Source organism: Coturnix japonica, chromosome Z (genome assembly GCF_054131305.1).
Source record: "Coturnix japonica strain WE chromosome Z, WE-NBRP24, whole genome shotgun sequence".
Taxonomy (NCBI): Eukaryota; Metazoa; Chordata; class Aves; order Galliformes; family Phasianidae; genus Coturnix; species Coturnix japonica.
Window position 1 is genome coordinate 12416702 of NC_140702.1, and position 10412 is coordinate 12427113.

At 44.0% G+C, this 10412-nt stretch overlaps 1 protein-coding gene across 8 annotated transcripts in view; it reads left to right on the forward strand.

Annotated features, from left to right (window-relative positions):
* Positions 1–8832, forward strand: part of LPAR1 (lysophosphatidic acid receptor 1) — a 61556-nt gene extending 52724 nt beyond the window's left edge. For all 8 annotated transcript variants that reach the window (XM_015849878.3, XM_015849876.3, XM_085529266.1 and 5 more), the window contains one exon: positions 5739–8832. In XM_015849878.3, the coding sequence (XP_015705364.1) occupies positions 5739–6040 (302 nt within the window). In that variant the 3' untranslated portion in view covers positions 6041–8832. The remainder of the gene's footprint in view (positions 1–5738) is intronic.
* The last annotated feature ends 1580 nt before the right edge of the window (positions 8833–10412 follow it).

A 10412-nucleotide genomic window follows, 5' to 3' on the forward strand; every position in this document is an offset into this window, starting at 1 on the left:
GTCATTAGATCAGTGGCAATATCCATTTTTTCTTAACAGCCTAAAGATTTGAGGGATTCAAATGGATACGGATAGACTTTTGTTTTCAGAAAGCATCTTGAATGTGCTTTCTTTGGAAGATGTCCTTTAAAACAAAAACATACATTTGAAATGAGGGGATACTCAAACACCTTTGGTTTGCACCCATCATTTGAAAAATAGCCCCAGTCTCCTCCATTTGCATTAGTTTTCTCCTGCAGAGATGTCAACCAAAGATTGTTTTTCTGTGGCCGGATCAGCTGGCCAGTGATCAGCAAACTCAATTCACAGCAGGCAAAGAATGACACCATGCAAGTGCTAACGTGGTACAGAGTTCACTGAGTACCCATGAAGTGAATCAGCCAGTTCTGCTGCTGCCCATGTCTCCTTTTTCTCTTCAGCATGTTTTACTTTGATATTGGTCATCCTCAGGTTTTTCTGTCTGTTGTCATTTTGGACTTAGAAATTTCAGACATTGACAAGTCTGACAGGGACCTGGAGACTTGCTATGCAAGCTGGCAGGAGGAGGAAGACTGAAAGATGTCAGCCACCCCAAAAGCAGAAAGACATAATGGAGATAGGGACTGCAGATGGAACTATACCAGCCACTGGTGTTTTCTGTCCATGCATTTCCATGCTGCAAGACAGTTAAGGATACTACTGGGGGTGTTACATAGCATTTATTGTCAGTATTTCATGAGTCGCTGTGTTGAGTCAGGTGTATCTTCTGTGTGCAAGTAAGAATCCCATGGGTGTACATAATCCTTACCCAGTGCTCTTTCCATCAGCAACTACAAATAATAACAAAAGTATGTTTTCATTCACCAAGAACCATAAGCTATATTGTAGTAATGTTGTGGCAAATCAAGGACAGTGATGTCAGACTCGAATTAGAAGAATGACGCCTACACTCTGTGTGCTTGAAGCACGATGAATGGTCTTTGCAGGTCCTTTGCATTGATAATAATTCAGCATTCATTTTGCATTTAATTCCGTAATATTTCTATCTGGAGGGAAACAATGCATAGCTATAAATAAGCTCTATGTCACACAGTATTTATCTCTATTCATGCTATGCACATGAGGGTATGCAGTATGATAAGGAGGCTTATTGATACAGATTACAGATGGGGAGGGCATAAAGAAGTGCAGTTGTACTGCAGATGATGAGCAAGCGGCTGTCCCTGCTGAGGGTGTGATTGTGTGGGGATGTGGAAAATGCCAGGCATTTCTGAAGCCCTTGGTGGCTGAAGCTTTGTTAAGCAGAGCTAGGGCTCTCTGCTTCTGTGTTTGCTTTCAATCAGCAAGGCAGCTGCAACACCAGCTTTCCTCTGCACCTTCCCAGAGGTGGCAGATGCTGCACTGCGGGCAGGCCACCACTTGCCTGCAGCTTGTTTTGGATGCAACAATTTGTTTTTCTTTCGCTGTGCTTTCCTCACCTTCCATCTTCCTCTCCCAGCCACCCGCAAGCCATCTGTGCTGCTGGATTCATCATGGCAAGACCCTGCTCCCTGTTGGTGACCAGCGATGATGCTCAGTGTCCTCCTGGTCCTGGTGGGAGAGGTGGTGTGGCTGCCCAGGTGCACTCTGAGACCAGGGTTTGAAGAGCTCTGTGAGATGGGCCCTTTCCATATTTCCCTACCTCTCTAAAACAGGCCTTCTCCATATCTCTCTCTCCTCCACATCTCTGCACGAGGAGCCAGCAGGCTGCTTGAAGCCATGTGGGAAAGCAGCAGAGCCTGGGTGCACACCCACAGGGGTGGAGGAGGGCTCACAGGAGGGACACGCAGTGGTTTAGGATGAAGAAAATGAGCGTTTCAGGAGAGGGATGTAGTTTTGATGGCAAGAGCTTGAGGTTGACCTCCCTCACCTTCCTTGCATCTCTGTCTGCCTCATTGCTTTCTGCTTGAAATGGCCTTTTCTCCTCCTTCACGAGAAGCAGCCTGATGGGCAGAGGAGCAGCTGCCAGGCTGCGAGCAGAGCGGTGTGTGACTTGGCAGGAGCAGAGGCGCTCCTTTTATTTCACTATTGTGAGCAAGAGGAAAATGAGCGTTCATGGAACAAACACTGTCTTATGCCATTCAAAGCAAAAAGACAGAGAGAAGAGAAAAAAAAAAAGAAAAAAAAAAAAAAGTAGTGCTGCTTAAGAAATGCTTCGTCTGCTGATGTATGAAGTTGCAAGAGCAGCTATCCTGCCTGGTGCCTGGGAGGTGACCACATGAGGGCCCTCACTGCCAGGGCTGGATTGTGTTCACTGCTACCACAGGGACATCAATGCGGGGCACTTGGCTGTGCAAGGAGTATGGGGCCTGGACCTGGGGATGGGACAAGGTTAGTTCTGATCTATCCTTCAGCTCACTGAAAAACAAAGAGAAGATACTTAAGACAAGCTGGCAATGTTTTTCCTTGCTCTTCAATATCCTTACCATGATGTCCAATCTTCCCTCCAGTTATTTTGGCTTCTCAGGAGAGGAATTCATATTTGCTTTGTTTCTTAACAAGTTTTTGCAAATGCAGGCATCAGTGTAAGAGAGTCTGCCCTGTCATAGCCATGCACCCCAGGATGACCAGGCATCAGGGCTCCTCAGCCCCTCTGGGACATAATGTCTACACTTCATTTATGCCTATAGGTCTCTCCTAGTGTTGTGGTAGGACAATGACGTGTCCACACAGATGGTCAGATTTGATTCTTTGAATGCAGGTGATCTTCGTATGTCATTGTAGTGTGGGCTTCACTACATCTGTGCCACATAGAAATAGGACCTGCAAGTAGCTTGAGCTGTCAGCAGTGCTCCTGAGCAGAAGAATGTATCAACACTTTAAATTATGATGAAACCCTTTCAGTATGTAGACAGCAGGAAACATTCAGAACTCATTGTTTTATTGAACGTGATATTTTTAAGTATTCAGTGTTTGTGAAATCAGTGCACAGCTCATTTCAGGAAAGGGAAGAATTTAACCTCACTTTCAGCTTGTAGCTCTTTGCTTTGACAAGAACTCCAAGTAAGAAGCTGAAAAAATAAATTTCAAGCTTTTTCATTCCAGGGAAAGAATTCCACTTTTAACAGATGACGTCTGAAGTAATGGGAGCCTGGCATTTTTATTTCCTCATTCAAACATGCCCTCACCTTGTGTGATGCTGTCCAGTATTTTCCAGGGTTCTGACAGTTAAATAACAAGCAAGAAAACCCGAGTCATTGTTTCTGTCACCGTTTGCAAGCGCTTCTTCACTTAATAAGCCTCAGGAGCCATTAGCATGGTGGAAAGTTGTGCTAGGAAAATCCCATGGGCTAAAGAAAAACAAAACCCGCTAGACTGAATGGGGCTGGCTTCCATAGATTTGCTTCCCAATACCAAATGGGCCATCTGCTCAGAAGTGTGGAACTTGCTGTGCTTGCCCAAAGGTCAGTCTTGGATGTTGTGTGGAAGAAGCCAGTTCAAAACTCAGGGATTTACCTCTGATGTGTGAAGCCAGGTAGTTCTTCATAAACAGTGCAGTTTCTGAGACCTAGCCAAGACACTGTGGAGCTCAGGGTTTCCAGGGCTCCACCTGAGATCAGACTTCAGGCAAAAGTGTCAGGGCTTTTCCACTGCCATATGGCATATTTAATTTCTCAACAAAAGATTGGAAATGAAACAACAACTAAAAAAAAGATCAAGAAATTGTTGGAAAATTGGAAGCTTTCTGTTGCAACTTTGAGCAGCCTTAGGAGAACTTTCCTGTCAGCTCCATTGTTCCCACATTGGACTTTCTGCTGCAGGCCAGGTGAGGATGCTGTCATCATTCTTTGCTCTTGACTGGAGATCCCATGACTGGTAGTGTTCCCGTCTCTGTTGTTATTCTCTTGAGGCAGTCTGTAGTGAAGAAAATACATGCTCAAGCTGTAACAAAGTCCACCATTGCCTTGCTGGCTAGGAGTGTGAGTACAGCACACATCACTTCTACAGTGAGTAGTTTAGTTTGCAGGATTTGCTCAGTTTCTGCAGGAACCAGCCCAGCAGAGCTGCTCTGCATGGAGGGCAGCCTCTGAACCAATTGGGTAACGTGCACTTAAAGAGATGCAGTTTTCTGCTCTTGAGGGAATAGATGTGAGGAAGGAACAAAAGAATAAAGTCCTTGGCCATGGCTTCACATACTTTTTTTCTAGGGTTGCTGGAATCCAAAAGACCTGCAGACAATAGCTGTGAAGTGGATTCATGTGTCTGATGCCACCTCAGCGTGGGAGAATTTCAGCCCTCTTCTGTAGATTTACTGGCAGACCCTAACAAAGTCATTTGGCAGAAGAAGTCAGGGCTTTGTACCGGCAGCTGGCAGCTCGCCTCCAGATACTTTCCCTGTTTGAGTGTTGCTGGCCAGCAAAACGATAGGCATTGAGGGGCACTGTGCCACTGCTGTTTGCAAGCAAGCTCAGTTTGAAGTTGCTTTTTGGTGTGTTGAAAGCCTGTCTGTGCTTTTCTGGTTGGCACCCTGTGTCTGTAGCACAGCACACCCTGCAAAGCTGTTTGGAAACCGCTTTCCTGCTTGTGAGGCTGGTGTGTCCAAAGGGATAGGTGTCACACTGCACCTTCTTGGTGAGCACAGCGAATAGATGGACTGAGATCAGTCATCCCACAGAACATACTGCTGCCAAAAAGAAGGAGGTGGTGTGTTAGCACATACCACAGTGACACAGGAACCCACTGTGAGCAGCGCTGGCTGGGTAGTGTTGGGAAGCCCCTATGGCAGCTCCTGCGCTGAGCCCTCTGGCTGATGATAAAGCTTCAGTTCCTACCTCCACCAAGCATGTCAGCCTGCAGAATCTCAGGAGCACCATCTTTGCTCTGACATGATTGTTGTGCAAGGGCTTCCCCATGGTGTTTGTATTCTAAACATCCTTAACCTTGGAATAAGCTTTGCCATTCACTCCTGGAAAAATTCAAGACATTCTGATTTCATTTCTGCATTGAACTCAGAATTATACTCTGGGCTTTGTCCCTGTCAGAGCTTTACAAAGTAGGGAAGGGAGGGGGAAGCATTTTAATCAGGGTAAGGCTCTTTGGCATTTACCCTATTGAAGCCTGAGGAGCCACTGAATTTCTGCTGAATGGAGCCCTAAGAAAAGATCTGTTGAAGGACGACATTTCAGTGCAAGAAGGATGTTTAGGACTTTCCATTACATAATGGGACTGAAGTGGATTGACATGACCCAGGCTTTTTTTTTCTCTTGAGAATTGCTGCCTGCACCACTTTTTCTGTTACTTCTGCTTCAGTCACAGCAATCACAAAATGGCTTTCTTTGTTACTAGCTAGAGAAGTAAATTACAGCATTGTTTCTGCTGATCACTAGATTGATTAGTCATAGGTCTCTAGCAAAATAAGAAGGTGTTCCTCATCATTAATGTTAAATGCAAGTGTATGTGCTAAGCAGGAAACAAATGGTGAGAGTGGAGAAGCACCTTGCTTGTGTGATGTTCTGCTCATAACTATTTCTGGGTCTCTGAAAGGCAGCCATCTCATCAGGTCAGTGAAGAAATAGCAAGAGAAAGATACTCTTGAAAATGAAAACTAAATTCCACCACTTCCACTTGGATTGCTGTAGAATCCTGGAATGGCTTGGGTTGGAAGGGACCTCAAAGATCACCCAGTTCCAAGTCCCTGCAGTCGATAGGGCTTCTGACCGCTGGATCCTCATGGTGTGTGACCAGTTCTGTTGTGTTTTGTCTTCTCTTTTTCCCTCTAGGTGCTTTCATAATCTGCTGGACCCCAGGTCTAGTCTTGCTTCTCCTCGATGTGTGCTGCCCACAGTGCAATGTCTTGGCCTACGAGAAGTTCTTCCTGCTCCTGGCAGAGTTCAACTCCGCCATGAACCCCATCATCTACTCCTACCGGGACAAGGAGATGAGTGCGACCTTCAAGCAGATCCTCTGCTGCCAGCGCAGTGAGAGCGCCAACGGCCCCACCGAAGGCTCTGACCGCTCGGCCTCCTCTCTCAACCACACCATCCTGGCCGGCGTCCACAGCAACGACCACTCGGTGGTGTAAAGGCCCTGCCGGCTGCCCCTCCGACAGAGCTGCCCTGGGGAGGTAACCCACTCACAAGATTTTCTCAAACACTAATGGACCACAAGTGCTTCTTTTCCAGTGAGCCCAGTGCGACACTGTGCCGGCATCGCCGTGCTGTGAGACCTTTGCCTTCTGCTTGTGGAAGTGGAAAGCAGAGACCTTGCAGCAGAGCTGGCTTCTGGGGAGCATCGCTGAGACTTTATTGGCCCTTGCAGCACCTTGGTGCCACTCTGAATAAACTGATTAATTAAGCTTATACCTGCTTCACTGCATTTACATGTAGCCACTTAGTCTTTTTAAAAAGGGAGTAAAGGGGATAAAAGTATGCCTTTCATTTAATAGACATGTAATATTTATCACCATCAGCATGCTTTTGATGAACATTTTCTGTGCAGGGAGTAAAACCGGGCTGTAGTCTTCATATCTTTAGCCACACTGCCATAACAACAGTAAAAGCAAAAGTATTTTTTTCTAATACAGGCAACAGGAAGATGATGGGAACTGACTCTCCTTACCTTCGTTACTGGTGTTAGAAAGCATGCATGTTCTGTGTGTATGCGCATTGTTCTAATTATGGGGGGAAAAAAGCTCGTTGTAAAGTCTGCAGGAAAGTAGAAAAGTGTAGACTGTATTCCAGTGTTTGTTTAGATTATGAAATAAACAGTACTCTAGTCACAAGGTATTTAATGTTCTTCTTTGAAGTGTGGTATGAAATGTGTAACATGTGAGCGGTCCCAGGTTTTTCAGGGTCAAGTTTTTAAAGCAGGACACATCTCTAGGCCTACAGTCATGTTGGTAGGCCTTAAAATTTTATTATTTTTTTTTTGCTGTCCAAATGCATTTTGTGCTTATGATGGAAGGGAATTAGATTTTTAACGAGGAAAAAAGCATATTGTTTAAGATACTTGTAATTAGAAACAAAGCAACTTCTGTGTCTTGCACTTAAAAATGTTTATGGGGCGTCTTTTAGTTTATTTACCTTACATTTCAAAAGCAGTGGGCTACTAGGAACCAAGGTACAACTCTATTTTGTAAAGACCAAATATTTAGTAGTCTTTTGCAAATAGATGAACTTTTCTATGTATTATAGCCACACTTGCACATTGTTATGAAAAGCTAAGCTAACAGATGGATTTCTTTTTTGTATGTGGCTGTTTCAAACAGAAATGCCACTAACATGAATGTCACTTCCCAAGAATCAAAGGTGTTAGTCAGAATTCCTTGACAGAAATAAACAGAAGCAATGATGGGATAAAGAACATGGGACCTTTCCCTGAGAAATTATGTTCTTCTAACAATGTAAAATATATCAATGGTAAATTCCTAGGGGGAAAAAAAAAAAAAAAGAAAAAAAAAAAGAAAAAAAAAAGAAAAAAGAAAAATATGAGAAAAATCTGAGGTGTATCTGTCAGTGTAATGTATTGGATGGAATGTAATGTAAGGCACAATATTCTCCCATGTGGGCCAGGAAGAAATGGAGAGGATCAGCTTATCACAGAGTAGAGTTTTTAGCATCACTGTTTAAAATCACGGGGGGAAAAGAAATTGCTTCAAAAAAGCAAGATGGAGGGAAATCTGACTCCACTGGATAAAGTGAGAGCTTTGCCACTGCTTTCAGTAAAATTCACTTGTACTTTTGAGCCAAATTTGTATGGACAGTATTGAAGATGTGAGGAGAGGGGACAGAAGAAGCACAGTCTTCCAGCTGACTGAGGTATCCTATGTGGTGCTTCCTTTGGACAAAGCAGAGGTCTTTTTCTGACTGTATAAGAGCAAGTGAATCTGAAGGTCGATTTGTGTTTTGTTCACATGACTGTACTGAGAAAGAGAACAGGCAGAATGAGCTTTTTCATTTAAAAGCATCTGCTTGGTAAGCACAAGTGTTTCATGGTGCCTGCATTGATGGGCGGGCTAGTGCAGGTAGGCAGAAGAAAGGAGAGGGTAAAAGTGTCTCCACAGAGAGGGGGCATCTGAGAAACATATTTTTTTTGTTGTTTCAAGAGTGCTCCCTGGATCCAAAGATTGCACTCTTTCATGTCCCTTCCTTCCACACAAAAGAGGAGCATCACACACACTGTGTTTTGGGTTGAGGTTTCTCTTTTCCCATTGTCCTTTTAACTGCTGTTTGCATGTTCTTTTCAGAGTGAGTTGGGAGGGTGATGTTGAGAAACAGCAGTTTCATTCACCACAGTTTTCTGTGCTGAAAGTGTGTGGTGGTTTTGGGGAAGCAGCGGCTGAATAATGTAACCAAGAGCATGATTGCTTATGATGTGCTGCTGGGTCCCAAGAGCTCATGTGAAGATGGATACCCAGGAAGGCTTTTCTGTCCTCATCACAACTGCAACAGGTGGCAGATGCTGCCAGGTACATCAGTCAGACCTTCTCCAATGAGACTCTCTGTTATTCAAGAAGCTGGACCTGATCTTCTGGATTCTTAACAGCAGATAAAATTCACTTGTGGGATAGATTAACCTGGGAGCACTTCTGGCAGCACGTGGCTTTTTCTTGTAGACAGTGAAGTACGATGCTTTAGATCAAAGGCAACGAGATGCAGAAGTTTCTTCTAAGATTCCACTACAGGGACTAACTGAGCATGTGGCTGCTGTTTAAGGATTTAATTAGTGCTTTGTTTTATTGACATGATCTCCCTATATCCTTGAGAAATCTGATCTGTGGATTGTTTCTTTGCAAGCTAATGAAATTAAAGCTGCTGTGAGCAAAGAAAATAAAATCAAGAGCTTGGAGCAGAAGGATTTTTGCTCTCTCCTTTAGAGTGGCTCCCATGCCATTTGGTTTCGTCTCTGTTTTTTGGTGTTTTGTTTTTTTTTTTTTAACTTCTCTATTCAGGTTTTACCATCTTCATTATGCAGATGTAGAGTTCACTGACTGCTATGTGAGAACATGGTTCAAAGTACTTGGAAAAAAATTGTTCCACTTATTTTTCTTATCTCCAATCCTGCGAAGTGTTTTAGAAGACTTCTTAAAATACCAGCAGTCCTCCCACAGTCATTAAAATTCTTGTGTTGCTGGCTGCCTCTGGCCCAAGTAAATCCTCTGGAAGTTCAAATGTAAAAGTGTTTGTTTCAGCAGTTGTAGCAGTAGGAGTTGGGTATTAACTGCAAAATGGCTGATGAAGTCACTTGCAGGTCAGAGAAAATGTCTTTTTCCTATTTCTTTTATCGAGTAGCAGCACAAGTCTGGAAAGTAATAGAAAAGATTGCCCTTTATTGAGGGATTATTAACTAAGATTTTAATTCCTTATTGCTATCACATCTGCTCTTACAGTCTGGGTGACAGACTGTTTTATGGAGCTGTTAGTCACAGCATTTACATGAAAAGTTGAGAACATTCTGTAGTTGCCACAGTGAATTTCTTGTCAACCCTTTTGTTGTTCCACGTTCTCTGGGATATGTTGGTAGCTTCATTCTGGCTGCTGATTAGGATGCTGAAAGCTGGGTGCATAACTGACACAAGTAGAAAAGGCAAACCATTAAAGAGCTTCAGGGCTTCCTAAAACCAACCCCACCTGTCCATAATGCACCAGGAACTGGGTTATTTAAATAGCTGCCCCAGGGACAGCTCTTTAACTCTGTCCTCCCCACGTGGTGAATGCTGCTGTGGCATTACCGTAAAAAGCTGCCAGCAAAAGCTTGCCCTGGTTCAGCAGGCATGCAATAAATGTTCTTGTTGCAATCTAAGTCTGGGTGATTTGCGTGTCCGAGACAAGAATATATTTTTATCACTGAGGTCTTAGTTTTGCTTCCCTTCCCAAGTAACTTGCCAGTGTCAGTTTAAGTTTCTCCCCATATATCGTGTGTAAGTATGGAAGTTCAGGTAGCTCCAAGGACTAGATCTTTTGGGCTGTATATCCATGGACCCCGCCACATCCAGTCCAGGTCACAGGAGCAATCTGCCACGGAAAGCTCAAAGCAGCCCAGCTTAGAAAGCAAGTTATACAGCTTCTTCTGACCTTCCCATTGTCTCAGAAGTATGCTAGCAGATCCCAGGCTTAGCTACTATGAACCAGCTGGAGTTTCTCTCTGCAAAGCTGTCACCACCAGCCCTGTACATCCTCATTGCTGTAATTGCCTATATACTAAAACCACGCTGGAATTAAAGAGGACACCATCAACTGGAGAGACTTTGATACAAACACTACTACTCTGTTTTTTATTTATGGGGAAGTCACGAAGGCTGTAGTGAAAGTTGATGCCAAAGTTGAGCATTAAGGTCGTTTCTCTAGGGCATAGCCTCCACTTTATTTTGAGGCATGACTTTGTCCCACAGTATCTCTTGGTACTTCAGGTCCCTGAGATGGGTTAGGGTTCACAGAGGCCTGAAATAACTGTTA